At 38.8% G+C, this 20,555-nt stretch overlaps 1 protein-coding gene across 1 annotated transcript in view; it reads right to left on the minus strand.

The window, feature by feature from the left end:
• SOAT2 (sterol O-acyltransferase 2) overlaps nucleotides 1-20,555 on the minus strand; it is a 149,380-nt gene that overhangs the window by 97,664 nt on the left and 31,161 nt on the right. Inside the window, exon 2 of the mRNA XM_053708323.1 lies at nucleotides 3,035-3,081. Within this exon, the coding sequence (XP_053564298.1) occupies nucleotides 3,035-3,081 (47 nt within the window). The remainder of the gene's footprint in view (nucleotides 1-3,034; nucleotides 3,082-20,555) is intronic.

A 20,555-nucleotide genomic window follows, 5' to 3' on the forward strand; every position in this document is an offset into this window, starting at 1 on the left:
CTATACTATCAATAAATTAATTAAATAAACTACCTACAATTATCTACAATTAAATCAACTAAACTAAATTACAAAAAAAACAAACACTAAATTACAAAAAATAAAAAAAGATTACAAGAATTTTAAACTAATTACACCTACTCTAAGCCCCCTAAAAAAATAACAAAGCCCCCCAAAATAAAAAAATGCCCTACCCTATTCTAAAATAAAAAGATAACAGTTCTTTTACCTTACCAGCCCTTAAAAGTGCCTTTTGCGGGGCATGCCTCAAAGTAAACAGCTCTTTTGCATTTTAAAAAAAACATACAATACCCCCCCAACATTACAACCCACCACCCACATACCACTAATCTAACCCAAACCCCCCTTAAAAAACCTAAAACTAAGCCCCTGAAGATCTCCCTACCTTATCTTCACCACGCCGGGTATCACCGATCCGTCCAGAAGAGGCTCCGAAGTCTTCATCCTATCCGGCAAGAAGAGGTCCAGAAGAGGTTCCGAAGTCTTCATCCTATCCGGCAAGAAGAGGACATCCGGACCGGTAGACATGTTCATCCAGGCGGCGTCTTCTATCTTCCTCCATCTGGCACGGAGCGGGACCATCTTGATGCAGCCGACGCGGATCCATCCTCTTCTTCTGGTGACTCCCGACGAATGAAGGTTTCTTTAAGGGACGTCATCCAAGATGGCATCCCTCGAATTCCGATTGGCTGATAGGATTCTATCAGCCAATCGGAATTAAGGTAGGAAAATTCTGATTGGCTGATTGAATCAGCCAATCAAATTCAAGTTCAATCCGATTGGCTGATCCAATCAGCCAATCAGATTGAGCTTGCATTCTAGGGGGGTTTTAGGGTTAGGGTTAGACTTAGCTTTAGGGGTTAATACATTTATTAGAGCAGCGGCGAGGTCCGGTCGGCAGATTAGAGGTTAATAAGTGTAGGTAAGGTAGCAGCGACGTTTGGGGCGGCAGATTAGAGGTTAATAAATATAATATAGGGGTCGGCAATGTTAGGGGCAGCAGATTAGGGGTACATAGCTATAATGTAGGTTGCGGCGGTGTCCGGAGCGGCAGATTAGGGGTTAAAAGTGTAATGCAGGGGTCAGCGATAGCGGGGGCAGCAGATTAGGGGTTAATAAGTGTAAGGTTAGGGGTGTTTAGACTCGGGTTCATGTTAGGGTGTTAGGTGCAGACTTAGGAAGTGTTTCCCCATAGGAAACAATGGGGCTGCGTTAAGAGCTGAACGCAGCTTTTTTGCAGGTGTTAGGTTTTTTTTCAGCTCAAACTGCCCCATTGTTTCCTATGGGGGGATCGTGCACAAGCACGTTTTTGAAGCTGGCCGCATCCGTAAGCAACGTTGGTATTTAGAGTTGAAGTGGCGGTAAATTATGCTCTACGCTCCCTTTTTGGAGCCTAACGCAGCCCTTCAGAGAACTCTAAATACCAGCGTTATTTAAAAGGTGCGGGGGGAAAAACCATGCGTAGCTAACGCACCCCTTCTAACGCAAAACTCTAAATCTAGCGTAAGTGTTCAATCATTGTCTTTTTATTATGTACTTGTTGATTATGCAATTCTACTGTATTGAGTGGTCCTTTAAGTGAAAAATGTGTTAAAGGGACATGAAACCCAACATTTTTCTTTCATGATTCAGAAATTTCCAATTTACTTATATCATCAAATTTGCTTCATTCTCTTGTTATTCTTTGTGGAAGAGAAATATAAGATGGGTAGCGTGTACATGTCTGGAGCAGTGTATGACAGAGAATAATGTTACAATCTAGTGCTCTTGCTAATGTATAACGTTGTTACAAAACTGCTGCCATATAGTGCTGCAGACACGTGCACACTTCTGAGCTTACCTTCCTGTTTTTCAACAAAGGATACCAGGGAAAAAAAGTAAATTTGATAATAGAAGTACACTAGAAAGTTGTTTGAAATTGTATGTTTTATCTGAATCATGAAAGAAAATTTTGGGGTTTGATGTCCCTTTAAGTATTGAGATATTGGACACAAATACCTAATGTAGGTTTGATTACTAATATAGAGGGTGAAATTTGTACACCAACAACATACATTGCACATACGGCAATTAAGACTTTTATTAAATCTAAATAATGGACTGAGTTGATTATGTAAAATGTTTTAAACATCCATGATTTTAGCACCTTTGGATTTTGAACCTGTATAAATACCGTCAGCATCTAACTTAAAGTAACATTGTACACTAGATTTTTGCTTTGCATAAATGTTTTGTAGATGATCCATTTATATAGCCCATCTGGAGGTGTTTATGTAAACATGTGTTGTTATGCTTATTTTTTTAATAACATTATGCTGATTTTCAGACTCCTAACCAAGCCTCAAAGTGTCAGATGTATAAGATCGTTTACAGACTTCTGCTGGCTCCTGTTTGTGTAATCTGTCTTTTCATATGAAGGGAGGGGGAGTGTCTGCTGTTTCTGTTTCCCCAGTCCCTTTCAGTGGATGTCCCAGCCTAACCTCATCAACAGTGCTAAACTGGGAGCTTATAAGTAAGTTTTTAAAAGGTCAGCTCAGCATCTGTGCATATTCTTCTTTATAGTACTGTCTGTTACATGCAGTTATATGAAAATTGTTGTATACTGTCCCTTTAAGGAAAAAAAACATGATACAAATTAAAGACAGGAGAGGCATTACAGTGTGTATTATGGGTGTTTGCAATGGGAAAAAGGTGTAGTGCTAAAGAATAATAATCCCCAAACAAAATATTAGCTATGGTATTATTATTACGATGCCACTACTGTGGTGTCATCAGTAGTACTATTTGAATTTGTTAATTTTCTTTATTAATGGGAACAATGTAGCTATGTAAAGTATGTCACTTTAATTAATATAACATAATTATTAAACACATGAAAATTGATAAATGACACACATGACTACAAATATAAGATTACCAGATGTGAAGATATAGTAAGATATATAGTAGATATAGATAAAGATATAGAAAGAAAGAACACTACATTGCTCTAAAAGAGAATTCATTCTTTTACCTCCATGTGAGTCTCAATAACATTGTTAATGCCATCACAGGTAGTTCCTAAAAGCAAAACAAAAGGTGGTCAGAACAGCACTGAGCGAGCTAACAGAAATTCATTATATCAATATACACAGCTTATAGCCCGGCAAAGTAATTATTTAGCTGAATAAGGTTGAACAATTGGATCACTATATCAGTGTTAACACTTTCATTACTTAAAGGGACACTGAACCCAAATTTTTTCTTTGTGATTCAGATAGAGCATGCAATTTTAAGCAACTTTCTAATTTACTCCTATTATCAATTTTTGTTCGTTCTCCTGCTATCTTTACTTAAAAAAGAAGGCATCTAAGCTTTTTTGGGGTTTCAGAACTCTGGATGAATTTATCCACCAATCAGCAAGGACAACCCAGGTTGTTCACCAAAAATGGGCCGGCATCTAAACTTACATTCTTGCATTTTAAATAAAGATACCAAGAGAATGAAGAAAATTTGATAACAGGGGTTAATTTAGAAAGTTGCTTAAAATGTCATGCTCTATCTGAATCACAAAAGAAAAAAATTGGGTTCAGTGTCCCTTTAAAGGGTTTAAAATGAAACTTTCATGATTTAGAATAGAACATGCCATTTAAAAAAATAAAAACTTTCCAAATTATTTCCATTATCAAAATGTGCACAATCTTTTTATATATACACATGTTCTGAGGCACCAGCAGCTACTGAGCATGTGCAAAAATGCACAATATATACATATACTGTACATACTTTGAGATTAACTGATAGCTGTCACATAATACAGGGGAAGGAAAAATGGTAGTAACTAAAATTTGTTCATTTGAAATTGAGATTAAGTGCTATCTATTACATTGCCTTTTAACTATGCACTTATTGATTGAGCACTTCCAATGTATACTATTTAACGATCCTTTAAGAAGAAATTTGAGTACATTTTCTGTGCATATTATATATCAGCAAGTACTGCATTGCAAAAATATATGCATCCAAAATACATGTTAGAAACATTTAAAATATTCAGGGCCAGATTACAAGTGGCACCGTAAATAACTTTTTGCTCGCATGGCAACTCCACTGCAGGTAAAACTTTTAACGCGGGTGGGTTAGCGCTCATTTTACAATACATTGTTTGCGTGTGAGCAAAGCCTGATGTGCGCTAACGTGAATTTCAATTTAGTACCTTAACATATACATATATCACATTTCAAATACATGCTTTTTATATATCCCTTTAAGACTTTTTGTACATATCCTTAGGCATGAATCAGACAGTCCATCTTTAAGATACAAAATAACCATTACGGCTTATTGTTAGACAGTCATTCCTAATGTATTCCTTTTGCATTTCCATCCTGAACATTATGGAATATAATGCCAACTTTTTAACTTCCAAGAAGCCAAAATCCCAACATTTAGTGGGGCAAATAAACCTCTAGAGCCGTGTTTAAGCAAGCATTCCGCTTTTGTTAGGCCATGCAAAGCCTTCTGTGAGAGCCAAACTGTGCAGCAAACGACCATGGTAAGAAACCTCACTCCAGGTCAAGCGCACTTACAAAACTTGTTCCGCTTACCTGATCTGTTGCCACCTCTTATAGTCAGGAGCCATCACCACCCTCACAGGCATACTGCAGCCATCATGAAGACTTCACCTGCTTCTCTCACATACAGGTTACTCCGGACCTTTAACGGATCTTACCCGGTGTGTGACGTAATTTTCTACTCTCTGCTATCAGGTGTGTTTCCAGGTGCTTTAAAGCGTGTTAGTGAAAACGCTTAAGGTAAATATTTTTCCCACATAAGAGGCTTTAACAGAGTCTTCTGTCAAGGATGTGCATCTTCTATGCCAAACATGCCAAAGATAGTGTCTTTCTGTCTTTTGGTCTTCACAACAAACAAAGCCAACGCCATGTACGTTTCACCCCTTTGCAGAATTCAAATGGGGCCTCATCAGGACTGTATTGCTTAACACCTGTGTTCCTTACTTTATATACCTTAAGCCCAACCCTTTTAACTCATTACATATGTTTCTCTCTTAAAGGGATAGTTTCCAAACTATAGTATTTAAACTAACTCATCTCACATATATTTTTTTCTGACATTGGATATGAAAGGCATATGTAAATATCCCATAATTTCCATTTGTTTCTTACAACTGGGACAGAACAAATTCAATTCTGAAATAACATTTTTTTCAATTAATTTATACTTATTTGCACATATAATTATTTGCAAAAGCTGAAACTTTTTATCCTATTACACAAAGCAAGCAAAGTCCATTTTATCATTCAGACCCAGTGGACGTCTTGTCCTTAACTTGAAAATCCACCTGGCCTCTTTCTGTAACAGTGTTCTGTCTAGGTCACCTCCCCTACCATGGGGGTCTCCCTTGTCAATTGCCACAAACTTCAAACAAACTTCAAAGAAGCAGCCTCACTGTTATGAAAAGAGGCAACATTTCTTGGAATATTTGTATCCCTTTTGTTTGTTACATCATCTATGTTCCTGTATTCTCTTTTAGAAACCTAGTTTTTCCTATGTAAAATTTAAGACAGGAACAATGCAGCATATAAATAAACCCTGTAGAGTCAGAGTTCATAAAGAATCTAATATCATAAACCTTATGGCCATTACCCTGAAAGGTTTTACTTCACTCCATGTAGGGACAGTATACACATTTACCACAGGGGTGGCTGCCTTTTACTCCCCCCTCCTTCTAAACCAGTCTGACATAGAGGGGCTCCTAGAGAATCTGTTTTGCACTGGCTTGTCCCTAAGGCTGTGGGCTTTTCTTGCTGTTAATAAAGAGAATTTTCCTACTACACCTTCCAATTTCATTATAGAGCAGGTTATCCCAATTTTTGTTTCTTGTTCTAGCCATAGCTTTTTTCACAAATTATTTAGAATACCCTCTTTTGTAGAATCTATCTTGCATACTTATTGCATGTTTCTCAAACTTAGCAGTGGATGAGCAGTTTCTTTTAAGTCTCAGAAACTGGCCTATCGGAATACCTTTAATCAGTGCAGGTGGGTGTGAACTAGAGGCCTCCAAAATGCTCAAATGATATACCAAAATATCAATTGGATGTGCCTAATAATTGTGCATATAGCACATGTGCATATGGTTTGAACCAAAGTAAATCTATGTGTATGTGATTTAAATACAAATATACAAATCACATTAAATTATCACCGTGTCAATGTGGTGTATAGCCAATCGCTATATCTATCTATAAGCAAAAAATTACAATATTAAAACAAGGCAAAAATTATTAAACTAAGGAGAATGCAAACATAAATGCAAACAATACGTGTGGTTTAAAATGTCCACTTATCAGTTCATGCAAGGTGGTATGTCCGCATACTGTAATGTTTCCTCCTCTGGAGAAATGGATACGATGTTGTGGTGAATCACACGGTCATCGGTGGCAGGCTGCTTCTTCTGAACGTAGTTGGGATACACTCCTATAGTACCAAAGATATAAAGAGAAAAGAAGGCGCCACAATAGTGCAGGTTCAAATGAGTCTGCTGATACCCCACTACAATGTCCCGTACTTACAGGATTCTAAGCACTGGAATAGTGCTATATAGGCATTCTGGGCTCTTAACAGTCGCCCAACTAACTGTTCCAGGTATAACTGCACGGCTCTTCTCACAACCAGCACGTTTCTGGGAGCCCCAGCATCAGACCTTGGTGGTCCTTGTACTCCTGGTCAGCTAGCACTAGGAACCAGCAATCCATGTTGATCACTATAACCTCTGTGAGTCAATCTTAATCACTGACAGCCACAATAGCGGTGATAGACATATATGATATAAAATTAAAATTAAAAGTACCGTGGCAAGCCAATATAAAAAGTATACAGACTTTATTAAAATGCAATCACAACGTTTCACGGTCCCAGACCGTTTAATCAAGTGTACTGCATGATTAAAAACCACGGCTATTTAACACGCTTGTTCAGCGTCTCAGGATCCGCACTGCGCATGCGTCACCATCTCACTTACGATTGGTGACATACGTCACCATCTCCTTTGCGATTGGTAGAATTAAAGGTGTGTCCGTGTGTCATGAATTCCATTAAGTAGTTGGTACACTACTATTTGTGCTGTTAGCCAATGGAAGGCTTTCATCACGGCAACACCTCTTTGCTTGATTCTATAAGCTTAGCGTACAGTATATTAGTATTTCAATACTATTAATGATATTGCCGAATTGAACTGCTACATGATGATGGCGCATTCGCAATGCGAAATCCCTTACAATCTACATAGTTATCTAACTATAACGGAACTAGTAACGTACAAAATATAACTTGATCATGTAAAAAATACATCTCAAAATAGGACTTAGTAATGAGATGTCACGATATCAATACCTTTTTCTATATATTTATAAAATCCCAACAAAAGGTTATGTTCTTATGATGGATGATATAGGATTCCTTGGTGTAATGTAAATTGAATGTTATGTCCTATTTTGAGATGTATTTTTTACATGATCAAGTTATATTTTGTACATTACTAGTTCCGTTATAGTTAGATAACTATGTAGATTGTAAGGGAGTTCGCATTGCGAATGCGCCATCATCATGTAGCAGTTCAATTTGGCGATATCATTAATAGTATTGAAATACTAATATACTGTACGCTAAGCTTATAGAATCAAGCAAAGAGGTGTTGCTGTGATGAAAGCCTTCCATTGGCTAACAGCACAAATAGTAGTGTACCAACTACTGAATGGAATTCATGACACACGGACACACCTTTAATTCTACCAATCGCAAAGGAGATGGTGACGTATGTCACCAATCGTAAGTGAGATGGTGACGCATGCGCAGTGCGGATCCTGAGACGCTGAACAAGCGTGTTAAATAGCCGTGGTTTTTAATCATGCAGTACACGTGATAAAACGGTCTGGGACCGTGAAACGTCGCGATTGCATTTTAATAAAGTCTGTATACTTTTTATATTGGCTTGCCACGGTACTTTTAATTTCAATTTTATATCATATATGTCTATCACCGCTATTGTGGCTGTCAGTGATTGAGACTGACTCACAGAGGTTATAGTGATCAACACGGATTGCTGGTTCCTAGTGCTAGCTGACCAGGAGTACAAGGACCACCAAGATCTGATGCTGGGGCTGCCAGAAACGTGCTGGTTGTGAGAAGAGCCGCGCAGTTATACCTGGAACAGTTAGCTGGGCGACTGTTAAGAGCCCAGAATGCCTATATAGCACTATTCCAGTGCTTAGAATCCTGTAAGTACGGGACATTGTAGTGGGGTATCAGCAGACTCATTTGACCCTGCACTATTGTGGCGCCTTCTTTTCTCTTTATATCTCCAAAATACTGTTTGTAGCTGTCTGTTTTCGGTAGTTCTCTGTCATAATGACTCCTCCTTCATTCCTGATTTTAATGTCTAGGAATGAAAGATCTGTAATACTGGTTTCTAAAGTCAGAAATATATTTTGTTCATTCTTATTGAGGTAATTAACAAACATTCTAAGCATCTCTTCTGGGCCATCACAGAGTACCAGAATATTGTCCACATACCGCACCCAAATCAATACATACTGATCAAAGGCCCAGCTATGCTTCTCAAAAAATGGACATTTCCCAAGCATTCAGGTGGAGACACGCATAGGTTGGTGCACAAACCACCCCCATAGCTGTGCCTCTGATCTGCCTGTATATCCTATTATAAAAAGAAAAAACATTGTTTTCAAGAATCTACCTCAACAAACGGATTACAAAGTCAGTGTGTTCTTTAAAGTTTGTATCTCTGGTGTCCAAAAATACCTATATCATGGGGAATTGAAGAATAAAGACTCAACATCTAAAGATGCTATGATAGTATTGTCTGAAACCTTTATACCATCCAACTTTTTCAGCAAATCTGCTGTGTCCTTGATATATGAGGGGAGGGTGGTAAGGAAGGGACATAAGACAAAATCAACGTATTGGCCTATTTTCTCTGTGGCACTCCCTATGCCAGAGACTATGGGCCTACCTGGGGTTGTCCTCATATTTTTTTGCAGTTTTGAAATGGTATAGAAAACTGGTAGCACAGGGAATTTGGGATATAAGTAGGCATATTCTTGATTTTAAATTGATTTGAAGCCCCTCACTTTTAGCTTCACTAAGGATTTTAGATAGTTCTTGTTGGATTCTAGCTAGTGGGTTACCTGTCATTTTCTCATATTGATCTTTCATTCCAAATTATCGTTTTACTTCCATGACATAATTGGTTTCATCCACAAGCACTAAGTTCCCACCCTTATCTGTCGGCTTGATTATCAGGTTTGTGGCCCTTGATAATTCATTGAGGGCCCTTTGTTCACCTTTTGTCAAATTGTCCCCTTTCACAGTGTCAACTTGCATCATTTCTAGTTCCTTTTCAGTAGCTTTAACAAACAAATTAACAGCTGGTACCTGGGACAGAATTTGCATACATTATGATTTTATTTTGAAAAGGTAATTAATCAGACTTGATATTTTTTTTTGTAATACTTTATTTATTACAGAAGCAAAGGACATCAAAATACAGACATTTTGGAATACAGAGGTCTTTAGTTTTTTTATGAGCAGAGTAACCCTCTATTACACATTTCTAACAGATTTGTGAATGTCCACAGTTATCTTCCATCTGCTCTGGTTAAGTGATTAGTCAACTGTCTCCATTTTCTCTTTTCATTAATATAAAACCATAAAATAAAACATTATATATATATATATATATATATATATATATATATATATATCTCAACATAACTTAATAACACAACCTAACTTAGAATCTGTTGAGTCCCATCTCTTCAATCCCCTTCTTTCCCTTCTGCCTGAAGAAACACTCTGTTCTGCGGTTCCTCACTCCCACAACTTAAAGCCCCAGACTATTCTCCCCTATTCCTCCCAACTATATGCCTCCTCCCCATTTGCCTCTTAGTTTTTCCTATATAATGAATATGGAATCTGAGAATGTTGCTATAACTAATTGTTGGATGTGTTCGGGTAACGTCATGATATAAGGTTCCCATTTAGTGAAAAACTGTTTAATTTGAGTGTCTAGGTCACCTGCACATCTGCTTGTTCTATTCTCAATTGGTGTTTTATTCTCTTTTTTAGCATATTAAGAGTCGGAGGAGAGTTGTCAAGCCATAGTGATAGTATCAAGTGTCTGGCAATTACTATGACATTGTTAATCAGCTTTACCTGTTTGTCTCTTTATCCGTTAATAGCACTAGGATCTTGGGCCAAGTTAAGGTTATTATTATCATTTATTTGTATAGCACCGCCAAATTCCGTAGCGCTGGGTACAGTGATAGGGGTATACAATGACAAGGATTTGTGATAAAATACAAAACATAACAAGACTAAACAAATCTAGTACAGGAAGAAGAGGGCCCTGCTCCGGAGAGCTCACAGTCTACAGGTTTAGGGTGCAGAAACATAACGTTGGGGGTAGTTTGTCACATCAGTTGTAGTTGCAGCAGTGAGTCAAGCAGTTCATGTATTAGTTTGGTTAGGATGAGAGATGGAGGAGAGATGGTAACCCTCTATGAAAAGGTGGGTTTTCAAGGAGCGTCTGAAGCTATACAAGGTTGGAGACAGTCTTATGGAGCGTGGTAGAGAGTTCCAGAGGACAGGAGCAGCACAGTCTGCAAAGTCTTGGAGACGGGAGTGGGACGTGGAGATAACAGGAGTGGAGAGACGTAGGGCAGAGGTTGATCGAAGAGGACGGGATGGGGAATATTTCACGATGAGAGAGGAAATATAGTTGGGAGTTAGACTGTTAAGTGCTTTGTAAGTTAGAGTTAATACTTTAAATTGTATTGTGGAGTGTATGGAGAGCCAGTGTAGAGACTGGCAGAGCGGAGCAGCTGATGTAGATTGGCAACTTAGGTGGATGAGTCTAGCAGAAGCATTCATAATAGATTGGATGGAGGAGAGGCAATAATCAATCCATGACAAAATTAGGGAATTAATAAGTATTTTTGTAGCTTTTTTGAGTAAGGAAGGGACAAATTCTGGAAATGTTGTGTAGGTGTGAATGGCAGGATTTGGTAACCACTTGTATATGTTGGTTGAATGTGAGTTCTGAGTCAAGTGTAACCCCAAGACAGCGGACCTGGGGTGAGGTGTTAAGAATAGAGTCTCCAACCATCAGAGAAATGTCAGGTTTTGAATGTCTCGAAGAGGAGGGAATAAAAAGCAGCTCAGTTTTGGACAGATTGAGTTGGAGGTAGTGTGAAGACATCCAAGAGAAAATTGCAGAAAGGCAGTTGGAAATCTGGTTGAGTAAAGAGGGAGAGATTTCAGGAGAGGAAATATAGATTTGGGTTTCATCAGCATATAAGTGGTACTGGAATCCAAAGGAGGCTATAAGTTTTCCAAGGGAGGATGTATATAGAGAGAGAAAAGCAAGGGACCCAAGACAGAGCTTTGCGGTATTTCAACTGAGAGAGGCATAGGATCACAAGATGTGTTGTTAAAGGAAAAGGAAAATAAGCATTTTGAGAGATATGAGTCAAACCAGGAGAGGGCTGTATCTCGGATGCCAAATAAATGTATTTTTAGGAGGAGAGGATGGTCAACTGTGTCAAAGGCAGCAGACAGGTCAAGAAGAATTAGTAAGGAGTAGTGGCCTTTTGCTTTAGCTGATAAAAGGTCATTTGTTACTTTAGTAAGAACGGTTTCTGTTGAGTGTTTAGGGCAAAACCAGATTGCAGTGGATCAAGTAAGGAGTTAGTTGTGAGAAATTGAGTTAGCTGATTATAGACCAGTTATTCCAATAATTTTGAAGCAAAGAGAAGTAAGGAGACCGGTCAATAGTTAGAAGGGATAGATGGGTCAAGCGAAGGATTGGTATGATTGACGCATGCTTGAAGGTATTGGGAAATGTGCCAGTGGTGAGAGATTGGTTAAAGAGATGAGTTAGGGTAGGGGTTAGTGAAGCAGAGATAGAGGGAAGACGTTGTGAAGGAATAGGGTCAAGTGGGCCTGTTGTGAGATGAGCCAAGGATAGGAGTACAGAGACTTCTTCGTCTGTTACAGGAGGGAAGTAGCATAGAGTTTTATTAATAGAAGGGGTGGGTAGGATTGCTGGGTTTGAGGGGTGTGAGGGGCAGATATCTTTTCTAATGGTGTCAGTTTTATTTTTGAAGTGATCAGCAATAATCTGAGCAGTGAGGTTGGTAGTGGGTGGGGGTGCAGGCGGACGTAAAAGGGAGTTAAAGGTTGAGAACAGCTTTCTGGGGTTGGATGCATGAGATGATATAAGGGAGGAGAAATAGACTTGTTTGGCCAGACTGAGCGCAGAGTTGTACGACTTAAGGATGCATTTATAATGCCGGAAATCAGCACAAGTGCGTGATTTTCTCCACTGCCGTTCAGCAGCCCGTGAACATTGTGAAAGATATCTAGTCTGTTTGGTGTGCCACGGTTGCCGTTGAGTGATTGATGTACATCGAAGAGTGGAGGGTGCAGCTTTGTCAAGTGTTGATTTTAGTGCCAAATAATACTGTAAAGCCATGAGGTTTGTGCAAGAGAGGGATGAAATATTGGAGAGCAGAGGATTTAGTTGAGTGGAAAATTCTGTGAGATCCTAGTCATTTAAACTCCTGCAAGATAGCAGTTTTTTGGGGGCTTGCAAAGATGTAGTAGCTAGAATAAGAGAGAAAGTTAGTAGATGGTGGACAGAGAGGAAAGGGGAAGTTAAGAAAGTTGGAAACGGCACAGAGATTAGTGAATACTATGTCTATGGAGTTGCCTTCACAGTGGTTTGGAGATGTTGTCCACTGGGACAGACCAAAAGAGGTGGTAAGGGATAGAAGTTTAGGATTATCAACGGGTATGTTGAAGTCCCCTAAGATGAGAGAATGGACATTACAAGAGAGAAAATGTGGAAGCCAGGCTTCAAAGTGGTCCAGAAATTGTGATGCTGGGCCAGGGGGCCGATAGATAACTGCAACATGAAGAGCTACAGGGGAGAAGATGTGGATAGCATGAACTTCAAAAGATGAGAAGGAAAGAGAGGGGGGTGAAGGAATATGTGGGCAAGGTGTATGAGGTGTCTTTTGGGGTTGTGCATTGAGGGAAGCAGAGGGTGGACCTGTGTTAGGTGAGACATCCCCAACTGCAAGAAGAAGAAATATGGTGAGCAAAAGGAGGAGATCAGAATGTGTCTTATGCGAGTGTTTAAGTTTACCATCAGTGAAGCATGGCTGGCTGAGTGATGTGAGATAGGAATAGAGTTCATGTGTGTTGTAGAGGGGGGAAGGTAGAAGAGAAGGAAAAATATGAATTGTCTGAGTGCTGTTCGTGAAAGGAAGAGCTGTGACTTTAAGGAGAAGGGAGAAAAGGTTAATGCAGACATTAGAAAGTGTAGCATGTTTGCAGTTAATTTAGGGAGATTTAAATGCACTCGTTTCTGTGTTGTCCACTCCTTTGTATAACTCCCTTGTTATAACTCCCTACACTTATGAACTAACACACTTGAGAACTACACATGCTGCACTGATCTCACAAGCAAGCTTGATGTAACAAGCTAAGGGTATACAATTTAAAGTTAATAACAGTCACATGATCCTAATTAGCAAAGGTCATAAATTAAGGCAGAATCAAACAATGCAGTTGACACCTTTCTTATCAAAATGGAAGACAGAGAAAATAAAGTTTTTAAGGTAATTCACTCATACTAAAGATTTAAGATTTGTAGGGGCAAAAGGCAGCTATATTGTGTTATACAGGGTTAAAATGGATTCTGTCCTTTCACACATACCTGGGAAGAGAGGAGAGAGAGCCTTGTAAGCAGGGTTTCAAATATGTTCCAATTATATACCAGTCGCTGTTCTGTATATTTTGTTATCCATATATAATAACTCCCTTGTTATAACTCCCTACACTTATGAACTAACACACGCTGCACTGATCTCTGCATCTACTTATCTTACTTAACCAGTAGGCTGTCATTCCCCAGAATTTTCAGATTTTAGGACATTCCCACATTAGATGCGCCAGTGAGGGACAGGGGGCTCTGCATTTCTTACACAGTAAGTGAGGTGATGTTGCCCATTTGGTTAGTCGGTTTGGTGTAATGTATGCTCTATGAATTAGTTTGTAATGCATTTCTCTCAGCACCCCCGACAAGGTAGCATTTCGTGCTTTGGCAAAACTTTGTCTAATCGCTTCCACTGTTATTTCTGGGCATTCCCCATTAACCCATTTGTCGGCTATCTGTGTTAATAGTCTGTTTGCTCTAGCTTCTGTTAACAGTTTATACATTGGAGAGATCGATTTTTGCGCCTTGTTTAAATAAGGAAGTCAAGAAATCTCAGTGCGAGGGACCCCAGCAGAAGTCACCCCGATGTATTACCTGGTTCACATAATGCAGAATTTGGAGATATGCAAAGTATTGATTTTTTGGGATTTCAAATTTACTTTGTATTTGTTTGACGGACAAAATGCACTTCTGACTGGTGTCTATCAAGTGTCTGCAGACCCTTTACAGTCTACTGTTGGAAAGGTTTGGTTGTAAGTTCTGCAATAAATTCCAGGTTCACACACACTGGAAGTAGTTTTTTAAATGAGCAGGGTGTACCCCAATAAGTTGTCATTTTTTGCCAAGCTAAAATTGGTCCCTTAAACACTTAATTGTTTCTAATGTCTTCAGGGAGTCTATTATAATTTGTCATGGGCAAACTTCATAGGGAAATTGGGGAGACCCAAGCGTTTTCCACCTCTAATGCTATTTTTGCTAAGGCAGCCCAGTTGTACCATTGAATATTTGGCAGGCCAAATACTCCTTTTGAGGTGGGACTAAAGAGTTTGGCTAAGCTTATTCAACTTTTTTCCCTTTCCAAATGAATGAGGCAAAAGCTGAGGAAATTCTCTGTATATCTTTTCTAGGTATTAGAAGGGGAAGAACTTGCATTATGTATAAGATTTTCGGGAAGATTGACATTTTAATTAAACCTATTCTGCCCGAGAATGTCAGGGGTGACCATTCTTTAAGGATTTTTCCCATTTGTGAAATGACCGAGGTTATATTTAATTGTTACCAGGTATTTGGATTCACTGCTATATTTATTCCGAGATAGATTAATGAGTTAGTTACTATTTTGAATGACCAGCTATTTGATGTTTGTGATTTATTACCCTTGAGCCAGAGTAACTTATCTATGTTTATTTTCAGTCCCAAAAAACTGCTGAAATCTTCAACGGTTTCCATTATGAAAGGTATAGAAGTGTCTGGATCTCTAATAAATAGCAGTAGATCATCTGCGTACAGTGACATTTTAACCTCTTTCTCTGCAATTATTATCCCTTTCATTTTTAGCTTCAGATAATGGGTCAGGGGTTCAATTGCCATATCAAATAGCAGGGGAGAAAGGGGGCAACCCTGGCGGGTGCCTCTAGCTAAGGGAAATGAATCAGAATTCTGGACATTTATTAGTAATTAGGCTTTAGGCTGATGGTATATTTTTTCTATTAGGTTAGGGAAATCTCCCTGTAAGCCAAATACGTCCAATGTGTGGAAAAGATGTGGCCACTCGATTCTGTCGGACACCTTCTCCGCATCTAATGCTAGAAGACAGGCGTCCGACAGATACCCCTAATTCCTATCCCCTTTTTTGTGCCAATAATGAGAGATTGCCAATAGGGCCTTTCTGGTGTTTGTAACCGATGACCTGTGTTTGATAAACCCTGTCTGATCTTTGTGGATAATAGATGGCAGTACCTTTGCCAATCTATCTGCCAGGACTTTGGTTAGTTATTTATAGTTGCTGTTTAAAAGCGAAATCGGCCGATACGAGCCAGAGGCCTCTGGGTCTCTACCTGGCTTTGGTAAAATACAAATACTTGCATCTGTGAATATGTTAGCTGGTACAAGTTTAAAAGGTCCAACAAAATCGGGGCCACATCTGGGGCCAAAAGTTTATAATATTCAGCCAGCAAGCCATCAGGGCCATCTGCCTTGCCTACTGGTAGTTGTTTTAAGGCCATTAGAATCTCAGTTACCGAAATGGGGGCATTTACTTGTTCTTTTTGGTCTGTTGAAATTTTTGGGAGAGTTGATTGGTCCCAGAATTCCCTTTGTTTCTGTACATTGGGGGTTTGGCTCTGATAGAGATTTTGGCAATAATTTCTAAATCCTTCCATAATGTCTTTGGTATTTAATTTCCTATTCTGAGGGAAGTTATGTAGGATTTGGGGGTGTATAACCTTGTCATATTTGCTAGAAGTTTTCCGGTTTTGTTCCCAAACCTGTAATATTTCCCTTGTATGATCATCGATTATAGCTAAATATGAGTCCCTTTCTTTCTTGTGAGAGTAATATGTTTCCCTGGTGATGTGATAGATAATCATTATATGCTTTAAGTACTAGGGGGTCGATCCGATATAGATCGTAGAATGCGGCGCAAGCGAGGGAACCCGTGTCGCCCGCAGTTTCAGCTCGCAACTCGAGCTATCCCATATATGTCGCCGTCAGATGCTAACGTGCCGTAAGTCTGATAAACCAGCGATGTCCAGAAATCTGCGCAAGTACAAATTTCTGGCGTCGCCAGTGACTTGCGGCACGTTAGAAACTGCCGGCGCCTACAAAACCTGACTAAAGTCTAAATTACTTGCACTGTCTAACACGCCTCCCTAACATAGCCCGACACGTCTAACCCTCTATCCGCTATCCCCCCTCACTAGCCTAACAATAAAATATGTATTAACCCCTAAACCGCCGCTCAGTTGGCTGATTGGCTGATTGAACTTGAATCTGATTGGCTGATTCAATCAGCCAATCAGATTTTTCTACCTTAATTCCGATTGGCTAATAGAATCCTATCAGCCAATCGGAATTCAGCGGACGCCATCTTGGATGACGTCATTTAAAGGAACCTCATTCGTCGGGAAGTCGTCGTGCCGGAAGGATGCTCCGCGGCGGAGGAGCGAAGAAAGAAGATTGAAGATGCCGATTTGCTTGAAGACGTCGCCGATGGAAGAAGACTCTCTGCCGTTTGCTTCAAGACATCGCCTGGATGGAAGAAGACTTCACTGCCGCTTGCTGGAACACATCGCCTGGATCGGATGAGGAGTTCGGCCCGGCTGGGTGAATACAAGGTAGGGAGATCTTCAGGGGGGTAGTGTTAGGCTTATTTAAGGGGGGTTTGGGTTAGATTAGGGGTATGTGGGTGGTGGGTTGTAATGTTGGGGGGTGGTATTGTGTTTTTTTTTGCAGGCAAAAGAGCAGTTTTCTTTGGGGCATGCCCCCACAAAAGGCCCTTTTAAGGGCTGGTAAGGTAAAAGAGCTTTGAACTTTTTTAATTTAGAATAGGGTAGGGAATTTTTTTATTTTGGGGGGCTTTATTATTTTATTAAGGGGCTTAGAATAGGTGTAATTAGCTTAAAAATCTTGTAATCTTTTTTTTATTTTTTGTAATTTAGTGTTTGTTTTTTTTGTAATTTAGTTTAGTTTATTTAATTGTATTTTTAGAAAATGGGATATATAGGAGCGCCACTGGCTGATTTTATAACCAGATATATATCAATTATTGGAAAGTTTTATTATCAGAACGGACCGGTGTGTCCCAAAGCTAATTGAATTATAGCTGGTACCAGCTTAGTTGAGCTTTAGGTTTACAAATGGTTAAACCCACTCATTTTTGATTGTATTGCATTAACTCACTCATTTTTGATTGTATTATATTATTGCACATTATACACAGGAGTATTATATATCACAAGGATTTGATTTGTTCTTATATATATATAATTTTTTTTATCACTATCTATTCAAATTTGATAAAGGAAATTTATTTTTAGACTCATAACATGGGTCTTTCACTAAGAAACTAATCCTTTACTGGATTTTTATCTTCACAATTATATTTCCTTTCATTTTTTATATTTGAATTCATATTCTTATTTTTATTTTTATGGTTATATTGACACATACGTTTCACGATCTCATTTTTAAACATATGAGCTGTACCAATTCATTTTTGGATTATATCCATGCAGTAGGAATCAAAGGGTCATTATCCCTAGGATTTGTACTCCAGTGAGTTCATCAGTTCGGTCTAATATTCTGATCTCATTATTTGTTAATTTTTGTTAATTTTTGTCAATTTTTGTTATTTTTTATCTACGCAGATTTTATTAAATACTTGTACAAATATTCGATTTTAATATTTTGACTCCTGTGGTATATCTTAGCCAGTGGCGCTCCTATATATCCCATTTTCTGTGTTCTGTTTCTTAGACCTATTAGGGGGTCTTTATTATAGTGAGCAGATATCAGTCCTAGGCGCTGGTTACTTATTTTTATATATAATTAATTGTATTTTTAGATAGATATTTGTAGTTTATTTAATTTATTGATAGTGTAGGTGTATTTGTAACTTAGGTTAGGATTTATTTTACAGGTAATTGGGTAATTATTTTAACTAGGTAGCTATTAAATAGTTAATAACTATTTAATAGCTATTATACCTAGTTAAAATAATTAACAATTTACCTGTAAAATAAATATAAACCCTAACATAGCTATAATGTAATTATTAATTATATTGTAGCTATCTTAGAGTTTATTTTATAGGTAAGTATTTAGATTTAAATAGGAATATTTTAGTTTATAATATGAATTAGATTTATTTAATAAGAATTTAGTTAGGGGTGTTAGGGTTAGATAGAGTTAATATAGTTTATATAAATACTATAGTAACTATATTAACCCTAATATAATTAGGGTTAATATAGTTAATATAGCTGGCGTCGGGGTAGGTAGATTAAATTAGGGGTTAATAATTTTAATATAGATGGCGGCGGTGTAAGGGGTTCACATTAGGGGATAGATCAGTTAGATGGTGGCGGTTTTAGGGGCTCACTGTAGGGGGTTAGTTTATGTAGATGGCGGCGGTTTAGGGGTTAAATACTTTATTAGGGATTGCGGCGGGGGATCGCGGTTGACAGGTAGATAGACATTGCGCATGCGTTAAATGTTAGGTTTATTTTAGCAGATTACGGTTGACAGGGAGATAGACATTGCGCATGCGTTAGGTGTTAGGTTTATTTTAGCAGCCAGTTTAGGGAGTTACGGGGCTCCAATAGTTAGTGTAAGGCTTCTTACGGCTGCTTTTTGTGGCGAGGTGAAAATGGAGTAAGATTTCTCCATTTTCGCCACGTAAGTCCTTACGCTGTATATTGGATACCAAACTGCGCGGGTTTGGTATACCTGCCTATGGCCCAAAAAACTACGGGCGACGGCAGAAATATACGCGCATAACTTCTAGGTTACGCCGTATATAGGATACCAAACCCGCGCAAATATTGGCGTCGCCAGCTTTTGCGAGCGACGATTTTTATCGGATCGACCCCCAGATATGCCATATGTTCAGAAAGCTTCTTTTTATGTCTAGTATAAGCAGGCGGAAAGGAGGTGATCTCTCCTCTCATGACTGCCTTAGAGGCATGCCAAAACAGATCTACTTTTTGTCTGCATGATTCATTATGATCCGAGTAATCCCTCCATTTGGCTTGTCTCTCCCCGTGTCTAAAGTCATCCACACCGGAGCATGGTCCGAGATTACCACCTGTGAAATTCCCATGTCTTTAATAATACCACAGTTGACCAGTGGTGATATTAAAAAATAATCTAAACTGTAGTGAGTCTTTGACATGCAAGAGAAGTCCCTGGATGATCTTAGAATCTGTCTTAGATGAGGGGTGTGTTTTTGTGGATTTGTGAGTAGCAGTCGGGTCTTGAAATCTATCTAAAGGTGTGTGATGGGCTATGTTAAAATCTCCCCCAATGATTAGGGGAGTGTCGGCAAATGCCAATATTTGGGTTTGAAATATAGTCCAAAATCTTTTCTTATTGTTATTAGGGCCATAGACATTACACAGAAAATACATTTTATCATAGAGTAGGAGTTTTACAATAATGTATCTGCCCTGTTCATCTATTGTGCTCTGCTGTATTTGCATGAGTAGTCCCTTTCTAAATAAAATTGATACCCCTCTTTTTCTTCCTGTGTCTGGCGTGTGAACTAAGTGTCCCACCCAGCCCTTCTTCAGTTTAGCATGTTCCTCTGTCGTGAGGTGCATCTCCTGCAAAAGGGCGATATCTGCTTTTAACCTATGCAGTCTAGATAGAATAATGGATCTCTTTGCTGGCGACGTAATGCCCCCTACGTTCCATGTTATTAATTTAACTGTGGATGCCATAGTATTGCTTATTTTTGGGTATCCGATTGTACCTATTCAATATTCCCATGTTACCAGTTGTCATGATGAGATGAGAAACAGTATTGTACACATTACACAATTCTATACATACAAAAATAACCAATAACATTTCAGAGTTTGCATTACATAAGGTACTTGCCCTTCTGCGGACCAGATGACAGTGCATAGTCCATTTATGAGGCTTTTTTGTAAAATCTTCAGCTCTAGAGTGATTGCTATTTTGACATACTTGGTGTGTTTGTCCAGGGGTTCTGGATCGGGCAATAACCTGTGGG

This window comes from Bombina bombina, chromosome 3 (genome assembly GCF_027579735.1).
Source record: "Bombina bombina isolate aBomBom1 chromosome 3, aBomBom1.pri, whole genome shotgun sequence".
In the NCBI taxonomy this organism is placed as follows: Eukaryota; Metazoa; Chordata; class Amphibia; order Anura; family Bombinatoridae; genus Bombina; species Bombina bombina.